The sequence below is a fragment of the Urocitellus parryii genome, chromosome 6 (assembly GCF_045843805.1).
Source record: "Urocitellus parryii isolate mUroPar1 chromosome 6, mUroPar1.hap1, whole genome shotgun sequence".
NCBI lineage: Eukaryota > Metazoa > Chordata > Mammalia > Rodentia > Sciuridae > Urocitellus > Urocitellus parryii.
In genome coordinates, this window is record NC_135536.1 from 101572340 (window position 1) to 101594822 (window position 22483).

General features: G+C 33.4%; 1 protein-coding gene and 1 pseudogene across 1 annotated transcript in view; both read right to left on the reverse strand.

Annotated features, from left to right (window-relative positions):
* Positions 1-22483, reverse strand: part of Rfx7 (regulatory factor X7) — a 127714-nt gene that overhangs the window by 33654 nt on the left and 71577 nt on the right. The window contains exons 4-5 of the mRNA XM_077799422.1: positions 2871-2953; positions 1380-1502 (exon numbers count right to left, since the gene is read on the reverse strand). Of these exons, the coding sequence (XP_077655548.1) occupies positions 1380-1502; positions 2871-2953 (206 nt within the window). The remainder of the gene's footprint in view (positions 1-1379; positions 1503-2870; positions 2954-22483) is intronic.
* LOC144255301 (uncharacterized) lies at positions 9199-10052 on the reverse strand (annotated as a pseudogene).

Below are 22483 nucleotides of genomic sequence, written 5' to 3' on the forward strand. Positions count from 1 at the left end.
CTCTCTCTCTCTTTAAAAAAAAAAAAAAAAGATTTTCGCTTCTTTTGAATTCATGCATATATGTATATGTGTGCTTTTACAGTTATATTTTCCTTGATATGGACAGGACTGCATTGGTCTTATTCATCTTATCTTATCTTATCACAGGTCTGTACATAGTGGATTCAACAGATTATTGTAGACTGAGAGAATGGATCACATGCATTCACTCTGAGTTTTAATCTTTTTAAAGAGAAAAAATAAAAACAAAAACACACCTGAAGTTCTTCAGTTTATCTTTGTTCTCTTTATTATTTTAGATATTTTTCCCTAATCTTTTTCTTCAGCTTCACTATGTTTCTCTTGGTGACAAGATTTTTATTTTTTATTTTCAGTTGTAGATGGACACAGTATCTTAATTTTATTTATTTTTATGTGGTGCTGAGGATTGAACCCAGTGCCTCACATGTGCTAGGCAAGCACTCTACCACTGAGCTATAACCCAAGTCCATAATAAGATTTTTGAATAAATCTAGACACCAATGATGAATAAATGTAGTTTTTTTTTTCTACAGCAGTGTTTTTATTTCCAAATTATTCTTAAAGCTATTTAAAAGTCACCAAATGTAGTTTCTTTGCATTGTCTTACACTGGTTAATGACAGCACTTACTTGATACTTTTCTCCCAAATTGTATAATTACAACACATTAATGCCTGTTTTGACATTTCAATAACCAGAAAATTCTGGTTTTATTTATTTTGCCAATATAAATTCTCCCTTTGAAATAAATTATAAAAATGTTAAACCAGCTTGGAGTTATCATCTATTAACTTTTATCTAGAAGGATCCTTCAGCCTCCATGTTTTTGTTATCTGTATTTAAATAAATTATCTGTATAATTACATCTTTTGAGTGTTTAAATGCACAAGTCATTAAACTCATTTTTGAATAAATAATTCACAACCTTCTTTAGTTGGCATGGAGGATTAAAGAGTTTTGGATTCATGATAAGGACCTTTAGGAAGTCCAAGTAAAATTCATATTTTGCTTTTTCCTTATACGTTGACTTATTTGTTGCTTTCCACTGTTCCTCCAATCCCATTTCTTGTCATCCTTAAGAACTATATGGGAATCCATTGATCTATGCCATTGTCCCTTTCCCCTCAGACATTCTGAAGTAATCTAGAAACATCCTTTTATTTGATAATTTTGCCCTGTATTACATACTACCACAGAAGCTTGGAGCTAGAAGAAATCTTGGAGAGTTCTACTAAGAACTCCCATATATCAACTTGATATATTTATAACAATGATTTTTTTTAAACAAAGCATTGTAGCTACATATAGTGCTTAACCTCTTTAATATAGTACAGCATGCCTTATACATATAATACTTACTTGTATTCATCATAGACTTCCTGTTTGGGCAGTGAAGTCTCAGGATGTTCCTCTAGGGTATTCCGAATCCAGGAAAAGGCATGCATTTGCTGTGCCCGACTAGATGACATGGCATTCTGATCACTAATCATAAAATAAAAATATGTTTAAGCTAAACTAGACAGCAAATTCTATGATAATTTCTGAGCCAGACCTAAAAATTCCACTAAAGAACTATGTGCAAACACATCACAAATGAGTAAACCAAAGTTAGGATATATAGTTGATACCCAAATTGTCCATCTCTGGTTTCACAAGGTAGGATCAAACTGAAATTATTGTTATAGTTTCATCTCTTCTATGGTTTCTAGAGTGAAATAGGCAGTGAAGTAATGACAACATAAGGTATTTGTTTGGGCCAAAATTATCTCTAAATGGATATTTGCTCACTTATTCATTTCAGTTACCTATAAGAATAATTTATTTAGTTTCGAAGAAGATACTGAAGAAATTTCTAGTATATAAAATAACTAAAATAGTTATGCAGCACGGTCTGAGGTAAGACAGAAAAGGTAAAAGTAACAATTTTCATTCTGTTTCTTTTCATGCACAATTTTAAAGTAATAGATTGCTGAGAACAGCATGAATGAATGAATTTTAAGAAATACTTAAAAGGCTAAGAGGAGTACTTCCCTCCACAGTTTATAGATGAGACAATATATTTTTAAAAATTTTTATTTGTTCTTTTTAGTCATGCATGTCAGTAGAGTCTATTTTGACATATTTATACAAATATGGACTATATCTTATTCTAGTTAGGATCCCAGTATTATGGATATACACAATGTTGAGATTCACTGTGGTGTATTCATATTTGTACATAGGAAAATTATGTCAGACTTATGCCACTGTTTTTCCTATTTGTATCCCCACTTCCTTCCCTTCAGTCCCCTTTGTCTAATCTATTGAACTTCTATTCTTCCCTTCTTCTTGTGTGTTAGCATCCACATATCAGAGAGAACATGTGCCTTTAAGACTTGAATATTTTTAATGATGAAACTAATCACTTAAAACAATTTACATTTATCATAAATTCATTCTATACCAGTAATTTCTTTTACATTCTGTAATGTGCTTACCTGATAATATGTTAAAAATAAAACACAAAAAAGCATCTTACACTTTATTCCTCAAAATACTTATCCATTTATTCTTCGCTTTTCTGTTTAATTTTCACAATTTCTCAGACTGCATAAATTCATCTATCTATAAAACTTAACCCCAATTGCATTTCACAGTATTTATTCAGTTGCACAAACGAATGAGTAGAAACTGCAGTTAAATACTTTCCCAAATAGCAAAGACTAAAATGATCTACTGTTTTGCTATTCTGTTTTCTAATTATTTTAGGACTATTTTAAAATAATAACAACCAGAATATATATAACATGCCTAAATCCTAAGGCTGTCCTAGAAACAACCTAATTATAGCAAAGACAAGAATAGATATACCTTTTCTCTCCATTGCTGAGACCAGAAGGCAGTTGAAGGTAGAGGTAGAGTTTCTCTAGGTCTGTAAACTTCTCAACTTCTTGCTGGTTATAAAAGATTAAAAAGAAAGATCATTTAAAAAAATGTTTGTTTTCATCCCAACAAAATTTACTAACATCTACTCTGAAAAGACATTGATTCTCTAAATTTAAACCAGATGAAATTAATTGCGTACTAATCAAAACAAAAATCTAGGCTTTTGCCCTCATCAATGAAATAATACAAATAAGTTGATATTTTCATAAAATACAAAAAGTTAACAGAAAAGGTACTTCCTTATTAATTCTTAAAGGTACAAATAAAAGTATAGATCGATGCTTAAGAGAAAAAGTTTCTCATTTTTAATTATATTTAGATAAGGACAGTTTTATAATATTGCAGGACAGGTACTAGACCAGAAGCCAAGAGAAACATTCATTAGTTAATCTAAACACGAATTTAACTGGCTACGGGCAAATTTTACAACTGTGAAATGGATGAGAGGATTTCTAAGATCTTTTTCTAATTCTCAAATACCTAGAATATGTGACTGCAGCTGCTGCTATTATTACCTGTGGAGTGAACTGAGTTAAAACACTGAGATGAAACTAACAACCTTTTCGGGACTATGAAGATGTAATTATTCTTTGATTTGCCAACAATGGCTGCTACTTAGAGAACCTATTTGTAAGATTCTCTACTACTATTGTCCTGCAACTATGTCACTTTGTCTATAAATGTACCCTATAAAATAATTTCTGCCTTGTTTTTTATAGCTTTGTTTCCCAGATGAGTTTGCCACATAATAGCTTCAAATGTAACATAAATCTTATTACAATAAAAGTATCCAGAGCAAAATTTTGGTAGCTTAATTCAAGTAAAACTTCACTGCAATGGAAAATGTGGACAGATTACTTAATAAAGCACAGATTAAACACTAATCCAATTTTTGTAAAGTTTTTAGCTGAGTGAGCTTATTCATATTCATCAAAATTTACCCACAAAAGTTTAAGTCTGAGAATTCATTCAAGAATGATTTAGTCTGTCAATTATATGCAAATAACTCCTGAATATATACATGACAACAGAATGTATTTTGACACATTATATATATAGGGAGTATAAATTATTCTAATTAGGATCTCATTCTTTGGTTGAACATGATGTGGAGATATATTGGTTGTGTACTCATATATGAACATAGGAAAGTTATGTCTGATTCATTCTACTGTTCTTCCTATTCCTGTCCCTCATCCCTTCCCTTTATCCCCCTTTGTCTAATCCAATGAATTTCTATTCTTCTCTCCCTTCCCTTATTTTGCGTAAGCATCCACATATCAGAGAGAACATTAGGCCTTTGGTTTTGGGGGACTGACTTATTCACTTAGCATGATAGTCTCCAGTTCCATCCATTTACTGGCAAATGCCATAATTTTACTAGCTCCTCATTTTAATGCCATCGTCCATGAATATTTTCCAATTAGCTTTTGCCTCAATACTAATAGATTTACATGCATACCCTATTTAGCTCTCAAAGAAAACAAACATACCAGACACATTCCCTTCTTAAGTGTTAACATCACTTTTCTCTAATTCCTAGAGTGTTTAATTTTGAAGTATGCTTAATTCTGTTCTTCATGGTACATTCCATACCAATCTTTTATTTAGACCTCTAATTCTTTGCCCAATATTTTTCTAGTCTCTTTATTTTCACTGGGACTACAAGGTCTTTAGCTGTCTTACTTTCAACAATGAAGGAGAATTCATTTACTCATTAGTATACTCATTTTGTTTTGTTATGTTTCACAAATTATGTAAGATAACTCTGAACACATATTGTATATCATGAATTAGACAAAGACTGAACATAACAAAGCACAGATGAATAATACATCAATAAGATTCTTGCCCTTAAGGACATACAATGATATTTATGTTATTAAAATGTCTAAATAGCTGGTTTCCTTGCTCCCAACCTCCTCTCACTGTAATCTGTCTTAAATATGTTCCTAAAATATTTTTTATCATATTTACTATCAACTCTTCCCACTTAATCCCAACAATGACTATCATATTAAATCCAGGAGGGCTATGTTATAATAATAAAGCATGTTATTATGAGCAAAGTCTGAGAAAATATAATAATGTGATTTCTGATAATTAAGAATAAAAGTATGTTTTATACTGTTGACAAAACCTAGAATTCTATATTTTCAAATTTTATGTACACTGGAGAAAAGAATAGAGAAAAAAATCCAGAATAGGGAATAAATTTCAGAAGATATTCCAAATTAGGATAAAGAACCAAAGAGATGGGCTGGGGGTATAGCTCAGTGGTAGAGTGCTTGACTAGCACATGTGAGGCATTGGGTTAGATTCACAGCGACACATAACATAAAATAAATAACATAAAGGTATTGTGTCTAATACTAAAACAAAAAACAAAACAAAACAAACAACAACAACAACAAAAACCCCAAAACCAACCAAACAAAAAGAACCAAAGAGATGACTGAAAGGAGAATATATAAAAAGTAGCTTTGAAAAAGATCAAACTCGGTGTCCTATTATTATTTTTTTTTACTACTTCAAACAATAAGAACTTGTAAATATTCTACTACTGTTTCATTTGCTATTTGAGGTTCAACACACAGAAGAAAAAATATGAACAGTAGCATATTTTATAAAAATTCTATGAAGCAAATAGGAACAAAATTACCCAAGTATGTACTGATGGCATTCTATTCCAGCAAGGCTGGGGTCCTCACAAAGGTTTCCGATTTGGGGCATACTATGTCATTCACTGCTAATCACTGGCTTCTCAAACAATGCTGGCTGGTCTAGGTGAAGACTTTAATGTTCCTTGATTCTCTAGGCAAGAGTATCATGTGCCAAGTGTGGTCAACATCAGATTATTTGATATGCCTTGTAAAAAATTTAAATGTAAGAATAAAAATCTAACATTCCATGTTGATTTACTGACAATCAAAAAGAAATATGTTTGTCTGAATTTATGAAATGAAGGATAATGGTGCTCTACTTTTAGAGTACTACATAAGAGACCAACTCATAAATTTGTAAAAATTATAAAAATTCTGAGGGCTGGAGTTGTGGCTCAGAGGTAGAGCGCTCACCTAGCATGTGTGAGGCCCTGGATTCGATCCTCAGCACCATATAAAAATGAAATAAAGGTGTTGTGTCCACCTACAACTAAAATGAAAAATAAATATTTCAAAAAATTGTAAAATTCTGAAAGTCAGTTATAATAGAGGAATATAGTACTGACATACTAGAATACATAGGGATCCTGAAAATACACTAAGTCAAAGAAGCCAGATGTAAGGGGCCACATATTGTATGACTCTAGATGAAATATCCAGAATAAGCAATCTACAGAGACAGAAAGTAGACTAGCAGTTGCCAGAGGCTCGAGGGGAGGGTGTATGATGCTTAATGGGAATAGGGTTAACAATCAGGGAAATGAAATTGTTTGGAACTAGACTGAGGCGGTAGTTGTAAAACATTGTGAATGTACTAAATATGATCAATGCTAAATTTTATGTTGAGTAATTCACAATAAAAAAACATTTAAGACATACATCACTGGGTTCGATTCTCAGCACCACATACAAATAAACAAAATGAAGGTCCACATATCTACATCTTCCCTTGTCTTAAAAGTTTTCATTTTCTTGAGTTGAAGAAAAAATGTTCTCAAAGCAAAGATATGAAAGAAAAGATTTCAAATTTAGGGGGAACCTCAAATATTTGCTAATTTATTGATCAAGTTAAGTGATAATTTTGTACAAAAAAATGACAGGCTAGGAAAAAGGCTCTTCCCTGTAATTACAAAAGCTTTCATCCACACATTTAGAACTTACTTAACTTATTTTGAAATTTCAAATGATGAAACACCAAGAGTATATTTACACTTAACCCAATGGGACATGGGCTAAAAAAGGTTGAGAGCCAGTTTAGAAGTATATAGCCTTGTTGTTCTCGTCTACTTTAACTTAAAAAAACAAACTAATTAAAAATTCAACTCCAGAAAATTTTTATACATGATCCTACAATAGACCTGATTTTTTTTTTTTTCTGTACTATGGGCCATAGTATTTACTCTTGAAAGTGTTCAGTTTATACTTAATTACTTGCATCTACTGATTGTTTTAAATAATCCTTTCTAGGATGTAGTCATACTTTCCCACTCAACTAGATTAAAGACCTGTTTTGTTCAAATTCAATCCCCCTTTGAGGCAGATCCTGAAAGGTAAAATGGAGCTAGATAGCAAATATTTCAATACCCTATTTATTTATTTTTTTAAATTAAACCCACTAAATATCAAAGCAAGAGGAGAGAAGCAGAAAGGGTATTTAAGTATCACTATTCATATTTAAAGGATGCAAACTTTTTGTCATTCATCTTTCTTTGACTTGATCTAAAAAGATTAAAAAATAGCATATACAACAAACAATACCCTATGGAACAAAAGCAGTTTGTTAATTCTCTATTGAAAGACAATTACCACAAAGTTGCACTATTTCAAATAGTGCTGCAATGAAATCCTTATTTTTGTCTCCCATGTCCTTCTGTGAGAGTTTCTGTGTAAAATACATGCCTAAAAGTAGAAATAATGGGTCATAACAGTTGCATATCTTTAACTTTATTATTTTTGAATTTCTTCTTAAAACTTATGGGTATAAAAATTATCTACGATGGATGATAAGCTGACTTTTTTCATACTATTTATCATTTGAGTTTTAACAGAGAAGCTCTCAAAATTCAGCTTGCATCACAATCATGTGGTGAGCTAGATAAAATAAGGATTGCGGGGCCCTACCTCCTGATATTCTCATTCAGTAGATCTGAAGAGAGAGCATGAGAACGTGAATTTCTTTCTTTCTTCTTTTTTTTTAGTATGCTGTCATTTTAATTTTAATAAAATAGATAATTTCATATTACATAGAGAGCAAGTCCATCCACTCATTGTTGATAAAATTTTAGAAATATTTTCTATAAAAAGTTTAGTATTTGGTTGGGAATTAGTCCATTATAACATAACTTCTACAGGTACAGAGTTCCCATCCTCACTCCCATTCTTATTAACTTTGAGAAATTTTAAAAATACAGAAAAGTACAAAAAATAAGACAAGATATCCATACACCACAATCCAGAATTAGTCAGTATCTTCATATATTTACTTGCAGTCTTCAAGAGAAATGGATGTTTATATATAAAAAGCTGAAGCCCCCTCCCCACCCTACCTCCCATACTTATTCCCTACCCCTCTCACTCTTCACAGGCTACCACTATCAAAAGTTCAGCCTGTATTTCTCCATTTCAAAAACGTTAACATACACGGATGTATTCATTACCAATATAAAGTACTAAATTTCATGAAGTTTTAATTCAAATTTACAAAGTCACTATATGTATCATCCTGCAACTTCTTTTTCCCCCTCAAGGCAATTTTTTTAGATCCTTCTGTTAATAACATGTGGATCTCATATTTGCATTTTGCAGATGCATAGTGTCACATCATAAGAACTTCTTTTTGTTCCTGATGAACAATTAAGTTGTTTCCAATATTTGGCTACAAATCAAGCCACAGTAAATTTCCTGGTATCTCCTGAGCATATACACTCACAAGTAAAACTGCTAAATATTTTTAAATTTGTTAAGAAGAAGGAAAGTTTCCCTACTCCAAAGGTCACAGCCACTTTAGTGCATGGCTTTTGTATCTTTCAGTCTTCAATTCCCATGAATTTTGCTTGTTTGTTCATGGTCTATTTTCTTTTCCCTTCAGAGAACAAATTACCTCCAAATAATTTTTTTAAATAGTCCCATATTTTCTCATCTGATGTATTTCTTTAATATTGCAAGTTCTACTAAATGCATAGGTCTCTTTCTAGAATCTCTTTCCCTCTGCTGAAGCAATACCAGAGTTTTATTACTTACAGATGATCATAGCATCTGTTTTTGTCTCTTCCTTTCTAACACAACTTATTACACAGGTGAAGAACTTCACATCTATATTGATGTGAAAACAGGCCTGTTTTCTGTTCCAATTTTAATGGAAACGTCTATTGTTTCAGCATTACCTTTACCACTGACTGTGGAGTATTTTTTTTTATTGGCAGTCTGTTTATCATACAAATGTCTTCCTCTTCAATATGAATTTTCAGTGTCCTCAAAGTTGTTAAAAAAATTTGTGTAAGTTCCCTTCATTTGTGGTACACTGCCTCAGAATGACTTTATGATATATAAATTTTTAATGTGTTCCCATCTTGAAGATATTCATAGGGTTTTTAATGAGTATGAATTTTCTGATGTCTAATATGGTGTGATTTCTGGATGAAAGCTTTCCCACATTCACTGCACTGGTAAGGTTTCTTACCTGTATGTATTCTCAAATGCAGAGCTAGGGTTGAGAATTGAGAGAAAGCTTTCCCACATTCATTACATCCGTAGGGTTTCTCACCTGTATGGCTTCTTACATGTACAGTGAAAGATGAACTCTGAGAGAAGGCTTTTCCACATACATTGCATTCATAAGGTTTATCACCTGAATGAATTCTCACATGCACAATCAGTGATGTTCGTTGAGAGAAGGCTTTTCCACATTCATTACATTCATAGGGTTTCTCTCCAGTGTGAATGTTTTGATGCTTTATGAGGTACTTCTTCTGGCCAAAAGCTGTTCCACACTCATTACATTTAAAGGGTTTCTCTCCAATATGAATTTTCTCATGCTCAGTAAGATTTGATTTCCCACTAAAGGTTTTCCCACACTCCTTACATATAAAGGGCTTCTTTCCTATGTGAGTTCTCTGGTGTCTGATAAGGTTGGACTTCTGAATGAAAGTTTTCCCACAATCTTTGCACTCAAAAGGTTTCTCTCCAGTGTGGATTTTCTGATGGGTAAGGAGGTTTTCTTTTTGGCTGAAGGATTTTCCACAATCATTACACTCAAAAAGCTTCTCTCCAGTATGAGTATTCTGATGTTTAATGACATACTGCTTTTGGCTAAAGGCCTTCCCACATTAATTACATTCAAAAGGTTTCTATTATGAAAAAGCTCATGCTTAGTAAGATTAGATTTGTGGCAATATAAATTCTCTGCTGACTGCGGTGTGACATCTGAATGGAAGCTTTCCCACATTCACAAGGTTTCTCTCCAGTATGAATTTCTTGATACACGAGGATTTACTTTTGACTGAAGATATTTCCATATTTCTTACATTTAGAAGGCTTCTCTGTATGACCTCTCAAATGCAGAGGAATGGATAAGATTTGTGAGAAAATTTTATCATCTAGCTAAAGGCTTTTCAATACTCTTTAGAAGCACAAGGTTTCCCTTCAGCATGACTTCTATGTTCACTGAAATGTGATATGTGGGTAAAAGTTTTCCCACATTCAGTAAACTCATAAGGTTTTCCTCCAGTATGAATGCTCTGCTATCAGATGCTATATCACACTTTTTATACTGAAGGCATTTCACACTGCTTTACACTTACAGGGGGATATTACTATAAGAAATAAGCAGTGGTAGAGAACATCCAGCTAGTAAAATTGGAGACTCAACTACATACCTTCCTTCATGGTTAGGTCTAAACGATTTCAACCTAAAACTTCAAAAATGTTTCCTTAAAGAAATGAGGTTGAGCAAACAAAGGATTTTTCCAATTTTCTTATATTCACATCCTCTTTTCCTCAGTCTGTAGTTTGATGAACACAACTTGCCTCCCAAGTCTTGTTGCTTCTCTATCTGTTCATCATCTTCTTAGGCTTTTTCTGACAAGACTTGTTTTCCACTTTTTCCCCACCATCCAGTGGATCTTCTTGCTTCAGTGGAGGATCATACAGTTTTGTCTCTTTATCACCTGCACTGGGCAATTCCTCTTGAAGAAATCTACTTTAGAGAGAGTCCTGCGCACCACGTGGACCAAGAAGACTGTCCTGACCCGAGGACAAAGACCAAAATCGAGAACTTGAATTTCTAACAAGTTCCCAGGCGATGCTCTTGCTAGTCAGAGGATTGTGTTTGAAAGAACACTGTTCAAGGAACTGCACTTTCAGATTTTTTGCATATTTAAAATTGGGGATATTTATCATGCAGTCATGTACACTAATCCTCTAGTGGTTATACGTGCTCTTAGTTGTTGTTTGCCAATTGATTTTGGAGTCTTTTGACACAGACAAGTTTTTTCATTTCTGGGCAATCAAATGTGTCAATCTCTATTCATAATTTGAGATTTCTGTGTTTTGTCTTTGAAATCTTTATTGTAATATCTTAAACTATCTTTATTCTTTTAGGTTTGAAAAACTTTTTTTCATACTTAGTGTCTTAATTCCTCTGGAGTTTATTTATTTTTTTGGTAAGGTATAATAAAGTAGGAGCCTAATTAAATCTTCCCCACTAGTTTAGCTAATTGTTTCAGTTTTCATTTATTTAACATTTCACCCTTTTCCTATGGATATTTCATGCCACATGTATCACAGGATTCTTCTTTATTACAGGTTAAAACGAATGCCAGGGGCTGGGGTTGGTGGTTCAGTGGTAGAGCGTTTGCTTGACATGAGGCACTGGGTTCAATTCTCAGCACCATATATAAATAAACAAAATGAAGGTCCACTGACAACTAAAAAATATTCACCCTCCCCCCCCCCAAATGCTATTTTTACTTTCAACACTTAAAAACATCTTCCCTGAGGTGGAATTTAATTTAGAAAAAAGCCAAAGTTTTACCCTTAAATGAAAAGTGTATGAGTCATTGACTCTTCTAGAGAATGTCACAGAGAATTTTCATGTAAAACTATCATCTAGCAACTGATTAGTATAGTTAATAAAAGTCAGTTTGATGAAAATTTTACAAATCTAAGTTCAAAAGGCAAGTCTTTTACTGACAAATTAATAAGGAGAATATAAGGCCATACATTCATATACTGTTGGTGGGACTGTAAATCAGTACAATCACTTTGAAAAGTAGTATGGAGATCCCTCAAAACACTAGGAATAGAACCACTGTATGATCTAGCTATCTCATGCCTTGTATTTATTCAAAAGATCTAAAATCAGCATACTATGGTGATATAGCTACTTCAATGTTTATAGTAATGCAACTCACCATAGCCAAGGTATGAAGCCAGCCCAGGTGCCCATCAACATGAATGGATTAAGAAACTGTGTACATATAAATATCTATGTAATTAAGAATTGTGTGTGTATGTATACATATACACACACATATGTATATATACATATGTGTATGTATATACATATATATATACACAATGAAGTTTTACTCATTAAGAAGAATGAAATTATGGCATTGGCTAGTAAATGGATGGAACTGGACATAATGCTAAGTAAAATTAGCCAGACTCAGAAAATTAAGGGTGGAATATTCTTTCTCATATGTGGAAGCTAAAGCAAAGTAAGGGGTAAAAAGAAGGGTGTCAAATATCATAAGGATAGAGAAAAACTCAGTGTAGTAAAAGGAGATTGAGGAGAGGGAGGAGGGACAGGAAAGGGGAAGAAATATGAAATGAATGACAAAATTATACTCTGTGCATGTATAAATACACTATAGTGATTTCACTTTTCTTTATCTTTCAATCTATCTATTTATGTATTCATAAAGCACCAATTAAAAATAAATAAATAAATGAAAGACCTATCTATAAAGCACCAATTAAAATAAATAAATAAATGGAAGACCAGTAGAAGGAGAAGAATAGGAGAGGAAGGAGAGGAAGCAAAGAGGAGGAACTGGGGACTAAAAGGGAACAAATTAAATTCCAATGTATGATTATGCCAAAATGAATTCAACTATTATGTGTAACTATAATACACTAATGAAATCATTAAAAACAGAATACAGGACCTTTATATGTATACATGAACATACAATAGATGAATGAAGCCGCTGCTACTTAAATTCAATTGACTTGATTCTTCAAATCCTCAAGCTGTAGGACAACAGTGGTAAGGTATAGTGTACAGAATCAGAAGACATGGATATGAGCTCAAGATCTGCCATTAGCTTTGTGATATCAGGCAAGTTGCTCCAGCTATGTATCAGTTTTTAAAGCTGTAACACTGCTAAAATGCTTGTAAAATTCTTGTAATAAATAATATTATTTTAAAATATGTAATTACTTAAAATCAGATCTTTGGCAGAAGAACATATAATTCAAATTCTATCAAATACACTCTTATTTAAAAATGGTATATCTTCTTAAAATTTTATTTTTAACTGACAAGTAACTATATATATATATATATATATATATATACACACACTTATGGGGTATAAGTTGATGTTTATAGTGTGTAATAATTAAAATAAGATTAACAAATTTAAAATCTACTCTTAGCAATTTTGAGACATACATTACTGTTCAATATACTCAGCATTCTGTGCAATGTATCACTAACATTTATTCCTCCCGACTGAAACTTTGTACCCTTTGATCAACATTTCTCCTTTCCCTATCAACCCTCTTCCCCAGGCTCTAGTAATTATTATACTACTGTTTACTTCTATGAGTTTAACCTTTTAAGATTCCATATATAGAGGACATCATGAAGTACTTGTCTTTCTGTGCCTGGTTATTTTACTTAGTGTAATATCTTCCAAGTTCAACCATGGTGTCACAAATGATAGTATTTCCCCCTTTTAAGGCTAAATAGTATTCCACTGTTTATGTACCATGTTTTCTTTCTTTATTTATCTGATGATGGACACCTAGGTTGCTTCCATAACTTTGTAAATAATGATTCAATGAAAACAGGAGTAAGGTATCTTCATCTTTTTAAAATTGGTGCATTATAATTATACATAATAGTGGGATTCATTATGCCATATTCACACGTCCATATACTATGATTTGACCAATCTCATTCTCCAGTACCTTTCTTTGTCTTCCCTTCCCTAATCTGTTCTACTTATCTCCTTTCTAGTATTATTATTTTAATTAGTGCATTATAATTATGTTATTTTTATCTGAAGAAATTAAGGAAGTTATTTATCTTATTTATCTCCACTAACTTGGGAGGTATATCAAGAGAAAAAAGCTCTTATATCTTACATGTGGGCATCAGACTTCGTTGCCAAGACAATGTTCTAGCAACCCTGACTTTCCTCAGGATGAATGTGAAAAAAGGTGGATATTATTAATCTCCCTGAGTCATCAAAATGCTGTCAAACTTAGAAAGTATTTCTGACAACAGTTGTGCTTCTAGACAGAAAGGAATTAATACATGGAGCATGGGTTAGAAATTAAAAGGGTTTTCCAGGGTGGACTAGTAACAACATATGGAAATTTTCAGTTTTCTGTCATAAAGAAATAATGAAAACAATTGTCTTTTCAGATTATCTGCTTCTGAACTGTTACTATATATCAGAAGGATTGCAGAGAAACAGACAGGACTTTGAATTGTCTTATTACTAGAACTTAAAGATCTTTAAATATGTTTCCATTATTTACTGACAGAGGACAAAGTTAAAAAGTAGTCTAAATGTTTTAGGGTGCATCTTGAAAGTGAAGCAACAGGTTTAAGCCACAACTATTCAAATTTTAATAAAAAGTGATTCCTTCTATTTTTCTCTGTCATGATGTTTCCTGTTTTGTGTGAGAATCTTTCCTCTGAGGTGTTAGTCTTTTATTTTTCCTTTAAAAAAAAAAAAACAAGGTCACAGAACTGGGGAAGAGCATTAACAATGACAACTGAGGGGCTTTCATGAATATCTTTGGTGGTCAAATTATGAGAGTTAGTACCTTAATTTCTAGAAGCAGTACTATTGAGACTTGTAAATACCTTTCAAAGAATGGCCAGGTGGATAATTACTAAGTTTTGATGGAAGATGAGTAACCAGGATGTCCTGTACATAATTAGTCTATTAAACTTTACTTTTCAAACTGGTATCCATAAAATGTTTTAAAAAATGTTTTAACTTTGTATTTAGAATAGTCAGTTTAAAATCCATAAAACTAAATTATCCAGTTTGCTTCTTCAGTTATATTTGGAGGGAAAATAAAGACAATGATGGGATAAGTATGCTTGAATCTGCCTGTCCTTGATTGTGTAAACTACGAAAGCAAAACTTGAAAAAAAATTCCAGTTTTTCCCCAACCTATGTGGTACTGATTCAAGACCACAGTTCCATTTTTTATCAGCATCAGTGATTTTTTAAATTTTATCGACACAACATACCTGATACTATATTCTCTCAGGCCCCAGCAATTATTCTACAAGACGGAATAAGGAAGATAGAGATACAGGTCAAGGTATGAGGGCTCCATTTTCCATGACTACTGTTTAGAATTTTGCATTTTCAGAAATTTTCAGTTTCCAACCTTGTTATAAGAACCATGCAGGGTGGCAGGGGCATGTGATTTTCTTTTGAGGACTGACTACTATAAACAATGTCAAAAGAAACTGTTTTTCTCACTGGGAAAAGTGGTGGCTGCTTGTAATCCCAGTGATTCAGGAGGGTGAAACAGGAGAATTGCAAGTTTGAGGTCAGCTTCCATAATATAGAGAGGCCCTAAGCAACTTTGTTAAGACTGTCTCAAAAATAAAAAATAAAAAGGGCTGGGATGGAATTCAGTGGTAAAGCACCCTGGGTTCAATTTCCACTATCTCCACCCCTAATTTGTTTTTCTATTCTCAGTTCTATAAAATATAAATCAAATTATATTTTATTGTATTTGATTATTATGATAATTTAACCTTCTATTTATAAACTTACTGAACTAGGTGTTAAATGAAAGTGATTTAATTCTGTTCAAAATGTTCTGCTCTGAGAAGTTATCTCAATATAATTTTATTCAATATGAAAGACACCAGCTACTAGGGGACAGTGAAGGAAAAATGAACCACAGCTGAGAAGCAAAACTCCAAATTTGTTTTTCACTCTTAAGTCTGCTGGGTGACCTGAGAATTTATAGACATCTGAAAACAAACTAAAAAACAAAACAAAAAACTCCTTCAACTTGCCTAAACTACAATTAAGTCTGGCAAATCCTTGAGGAGCTACTAGGTTAGCACTGGCCAATGCACATTCCAAGATATTTATGAGTGGATTCTGTGTATAATATTGTGAAGATTCGGTACATAAAATTAAGAACAGATTAAATTATGAAAGAAAAACATTAAGAGATTTGCCAAGGACATTCACTGTATTTAAACAATGCTCATTTTTATGAATGAGCTCTAAAGTATACTTTGGTTTTCTTAGCTACTTATATTTGCCTGCTCAATACTTTTAAAAAATTGAGTTCATAAGTTGATGGTAATAAAGAATAAATACAGGGGGCTTGGGTTGTGGATCAGTGGTACACAACTTGCCGCCTAGCATGCATGAGGCACTGGGTTTGATCCTCAGCACCACATAAAAATAAAATACAGGTATTGTGTTCACTTACAACTAATATATATATATATATATATATATATACACACACACACACACACACACACACACACAGAGCGAGAGAGAGCGAGCGAAATACATGGGAGAATACTTTAAAATAAGAAGAATAAATACAGGAAAGAAACACTCCAAGAAATTTTTTTTTATTTTATTTTTATTCTCTTTTTTTTATTGGTTGTTCACAACATTACAAAGCTCTTGACATATCATATTTCATACATTAGATTGAAGTGGGTTATGAACTCCCAATTTTACCCCAAATGCAGATTGCAGAATCACGACGGTTACACATCCACAATTTTACATAATGCCCAATTAGTAATTGTTGTATTCTGCTACCTTTCCTATCCCCTACTATCCCCCCTTCCCTCCCCTCCCATCTTCTCTCTCTACCCCATCTACTGTAATTCATTTCTCTCCTTGTTTATTTTCCCATTCCCCTCACAACCTCTTATATGTAATTTTGTATAGCAATGAGGGTCTCCCTTCATTTCCATGCAATTTCCCTTTTCTCTCCCTTTCCCTCCCATCTCATGTCTCTGTTTAATGTTAATCTTTTCTTCCTGCTCTTCCTCCCTGCTCTGTTCATAGTTGCTCTCATTATATCAAAGAAGACATTTGGTATTTGTTTTTTAGGGATTGACTAGCTTCACTAAGCATAATCTGCTCTAGTGCCATCCATTTCCCTGCAAATTCCATGATTTTGTCATTTTTTAGTGCAGAGTAATACGACATTGTGTATAAATGCCACATTTTTTTATCCATTCATCTATTGAAGGGCATCTGGGTTGGTTCCACAGTCTAGCTATTGTGAGTTGTGCTGCTATGAACATCAATGTGGCAGTATCCCTGTAGTACGCTCTTTTAAGGTCTTCAGGGAATAGTCCCAGAAGGGCAATAGCTGGGTCAAATGGTGGTTCCATTCCCAGCTTTCCCAGGAATCTCCATACTGCTTTCCAAATTGGCTGCACCAGTTTGCAGTCCCACCAGCAATGTACAAGAGTACCCTTTTCTCCACATCCTCGCCAGCACTTGTTGTTTGACTTCATAGTGGCTGCCAATCTTACTGGAGTGAGATGGTATCTTAGGGTGGTTTTGATTTGCATTTCTCTGACTGCTAGTGATGGTGAGCATTTTTTCATGTACTTGTTGATTGATTGTATGTCCTCCTCTGAGAAGTGTCTGTTCAGGTCCTTGGCCCATTTGTTGATTGGGTTATTTGTTATCTTATTGTCTAATTTTTTGAGTTCTTTATATACTCTGGATATTACGGCTCTATCTGAAGTGTGAGGAGTAAAAATTTGTTCCCATGATGTAGGCTCCCTATTTACCTCTCTTATTGTTTCTCTTGCTGAGAAAAAAACTTTTTAGTTTAAGTAATTCCCATTTGTTGATTCTTGTTGTTAACTCTTGTGCTATGGGTGTCCTATTAAGGAATTTGGAGCCCAACCCCACAATATGTAGATCGGAGCCAACTTTTTCTTCTATCAGACGCAGAGTCTCTCATTTGATATCAAGCTCCTTGATCCATTTTGAGTTAACTTTTGTGCATGGCGAGAGAAAGGGATTCAGTTTCATTTTGTTGCATATGGATATCCAGTTTTCCCAACACCATTTGTTGAAGATGCTATCCTTCCTCCATTGCATGCTTTTAGCCCCTTTATCAAATATAAGATAGTTGCAGCTTTGTGGATTAGTCTCTGTGTCCTCTATTCTGTACCATTGGTCCACCCGCCTGTTTTGGTACCAGTACCATGCTGTTTTTGTCACTATTGCTCTGTAATATAGTTTGAAATCTGGTATCGCTATACCGCCTGATTCACAATTCCTGCTTAGAATTGCTTTTGCTATTCTGGGTCTTTTATTTTTCCATGTGAATTTCATGATTGCTTTATCTATTTCTACAAGAAATGCCATTGGGATTTTGATTGGCATTGCATTAAACCTATAGAGAACTTTTGGTAATATCGCCATTTTGATAATGTTAGTTCTGCCTATCCATGAACAGGGTATATTTTTCCATCTTCTAAGATCTTCTTCTACTTCTCTCTTTAGGGTTCTGTAGTTTTCATTGTATAAATCTTTCACCTCTTTTGTTAGGTATTTTATTTTTTTTTGAGGATATTGTGAATGGAGTAAAAACACTCCTCATTTCCATTTCAGAAGTTTTGTCGCTGATATACAGAAATGCCTTTGATGTATGCGTGTTGGTTTTATATTCTACCACTTTGCTGAATTCATTTATTAGTTCTAGTAGTTTCTTTGTAGACCCTTTTGGGTCTTCTAGGTATATAATCATGTCATCTGCAAATAGTGATAATTTAAGTTCTTCTTTTCCTATTTTTATGCCTTTAATTTCTTTTGTCTGTCTAGTTGCTCTGGCCAGTGTTTCGAGAACTATATTGAATAGAAGTGGTGATAGAGGGCATCCCTGTCTTGTTCCAGATTTTAGAGGGAATGCCTTTAACTTTTGTCCATTCAGAATGATGCTAGCCTGAGGCTTAGCATAGATAGCTTTTACAATGTCAAGGTAAGTTCCTATTATCCCTAGTTTTTCTAATGTTTTGAACATAAAGCGATGCTGTACTTTGTCGAATGCTTTCTCTGCGTCTATTGAGATGATCATATGGTTCTTATCTTTAAGTCTATTGATGTGGTGAATAACATTTATTGATTTCCATATATTGAACCATCCTTGCATCCCAGGGATGAATCCTACTTGATCATGGTGCACAATTTTTTTGATGTGTTTTTGTATTCGATTCGCCAGAATTTTATTGAGGATTTTTACATCTAGGTTCATTAGAGATATTGGTCTGTAGTTTTCTTTCTTTGAGGTGTCTTTGGTTTTGGAATCAGGGTGATGTTGGCCTCATAGAATGAATTTGGAAGAGCTCCCTCTTTTTCTATTTTCTGAAATAACTTGAAAAGTATTGGTATTAATTCTTCTTTAAAGGTTTTGTAAAACTCCGCTGTATACCCATCCGGTCCTGGGCTTTTCTTGGTTGGTAGTCTTTTGATGGCTTCTTCAATTTCGTCCATTGATTTTGGTCTGTTCAAATTGTGTGTATCCTCCTGACTCAGTCTGGGCAAATCATATGACTTGAGAAATTTATCGATGTCTTCACTATCTTGTATTTTTTTGGAATATAGGTTTTCAAAATAATTTCTAATTGTCTTCTGTATTTCTGTAGCATCTGTTGTGATATTGCCTTTTTCATCCTGTATGTTAGTAATCTGAGTTCGCTCTCTTCTTCTCTTCATTAGCATGGCTAAAGGTCTGTCGATCTTATTTATTTTTTCAAAGAACCAACTTTTAGTTTTGTTAATTTTTTCAATAGTTTCTTTTGTTTCAATTTCATTGATTTCCGCTCTGATTTTAATTATTTCTTGCCTTCTGCTACATTTGCTGTTGTTTTGCTCTTCCTTTTCTAGGGCTTTGAGATGAAGTGTGAGCTCATTTATTTGTTGGTTTTTTCTTTTTTTAAGGAATGACCACCAGGCGATGAATTTTCCTCTTAAAACTGCTTTCATTGTGTCCCATAGATTCCGATATGTTGTGTCTGTATTTTCATTTATCTCTTAAGAATTTTTTGATTTCCTCCTTTATGTCTTCTGTAACCCATTGATCATTCAGTAACATATTGTTCATTTTCCATGTGATGTAGGATTTTTCCTTCCTTCTTTTATCATTGATTTCCAGTTTCATTCCATTATGATCAGATAAAATGCATGGTATTATCTCCACCCCTTTATATTTACTGAGGGTTGCCCTATGGTATAATATATGGTCTATTTTTGAGAAGGATCCATGTGCTGCTGAGAAAAAAGTATATCCATTTGATGATGGTTGATATATTCTATATATGTCAGTTAAGTCTAGGTTATTGATTGTGGTATTGAGTTCTATAGTTTCTTTATTCAACTTTTGTTTGGAGGATCTGTCCAATGGTGAGAGAGGTGTGTTGAAGTCACCCATAATTATTGTGTTGTGGTCTATTTGATTCTTGAACTTGAGGAGAATTTGTTTTATGAATGTCGCAGTACCATTATTTGGTGCATAAATATTGATAATTGTTATGTCTTGTTGGTGTATGGTTCCTTTTAACAGTATATAATGTCCTTCTTTATCCCTTTTGATTAACTTAGTCTTGAAGTCGATTTTATTAGATATGAGGATGGCCACCCCTGCTTGCTTACGAGGACCGTGTGCATGGTATATTTTTTCCCATCCTTTCACCTTCAGCCTATGTATGTCTTTTCCAATCAGATGTGTCTGATTTTTTTTAATCCATGATACCAGCCTATGTCGCTTTATTGGAGAGTTTAAGCCATTAACATTCAGAGTTACTATTGATATATGGTTTGTACTTCCATCCATGTTTGATTATTTATCCTTTTTTAAAAAAAAATTAGTTTGTTTCTCCATGATTATCTTTCCCCTCGCCCTCTGTCTTTACCGAGGCACTTCCCTCTGATGGTTTTGGTTATTGTTTTTCATTTCTTCCTCGTGTAGTGTTTTGCTTAAAATGCTTTGCAATGCTGGTTTTCTGGATGCAAATTCTTTTAACTTTTGTTTATCATGAAAGATTTTTATTTCGTTGTCATACCTGAAGCTTAATTTTGCTGGATACAGAATTTTTGGTTGGCATCCATTGTCCTTCAGTGTTTGAAATACATTGTTCCATGACCTTCTTGCTTTCAGTGTCTGTGATGAAAAATCCCTTGTTAACCTTATTGGTTTACCCCTAAATGTAATCTGTCTCCTTTCTAAGAAATTTCTTAGAGGACTTAATGACAGTCATTTCTATGGAGGACACTTCTCATAGTTAAGTTCTACAAAAGTGACCATAATGTAACATTTCTCTGATCATTCAGGTGAAGCAAAAGATATTACTGTTGTTCCTGTACGCCATTTTAAAATACCCCAGGGTTCTACTAGTTGAGGATGGGGCCGGGGCATTAGCAAGAAAGATTTTAGTCACTATGTTTTTAACCTTTACAGAATGAAAAGAAAGGCCTCACAGACTAGCTTCCATTATGCTTTCCCAAACAACTGGATTTCAACTTGTTTTTTCAAGATTCTAAGCTACAGCATTAACAAAGATGTATGCCACAGTGAGGAAAAGTTAAGTTTTTTAATCCCTATCTCTCTGCTCCTAGTAACTATTTCTTCTTTTCTCCCAATTGCTTTAAACTTGAAATTATTTAAAATACAAAGATAAAATAGAATACTATAAAAATTAGTTTTCTATCAGGGCACACTTTGTATATTATATCATGCTTTAAAATATAAAGATATTAAATAAAACTTGAATTTCTTCCAGGTAATGATAAGAGATTATAACACACACACACACACACACACACACACACACACACACACTACCTCATTATTTATAAGACAATATAATGAAGGATGAGGACATAGATCAATGGTAATATGCTTGCCTAGCATGGGAGAGGCCCAGGGTTCAATCCCTAGCATGAGCTCCTGTCCCCCGAAAAAAAGAGAAAAAGAACTTGAAAACTACCTGACAATGGGGTTTCTCTATATTTATGAAAGAAAAAAGTTAATAGAACTCCTGATTTGTGCCTTAGTATCAATTTAGTCTACCTTAAGTCCTTACAGGAGAAAATCCCAAAACATTAATAATTGTTTTCCTCCCATAGTAAGAAAGGATAAAATAAATGCTTAATGTAAAAGAAAAAAGTGAAAGAATGAGGGTCCTGCAAACTGTCATGGCCTTATACAGATTGTTTCTTTTTGCTGATACTCAAAAACAAAACAAAACAAAACCTGCTACTTAAATCTGCTCCTTTGCCAAGGTTTCTCCCACCCAAGTAAATTCTATACAAAGTTTGCTTTTCACTTTTAAAAGTACTGAGTGACTGAAAATAAAAATTCAGATTTTGAGATTTCTTTACAAACAATAACTCCTAGTGCCACATCAAAAGATAAATCTTATCTTCCAATCACAAGCCCTTTTCAAGCCATGATATATTTTAATGTGATACTCTATAGGAAATTTTTAGTATTAATAAAGTCTGGGTCAATAAATTGACCTTGGTCACCTTTCAGCATTCAGTTTGGCAAGTATTTGAGGAGAAAAAAGGCATCCTTTCTTCTGTAAAAAAGTAAAAGAAGGTA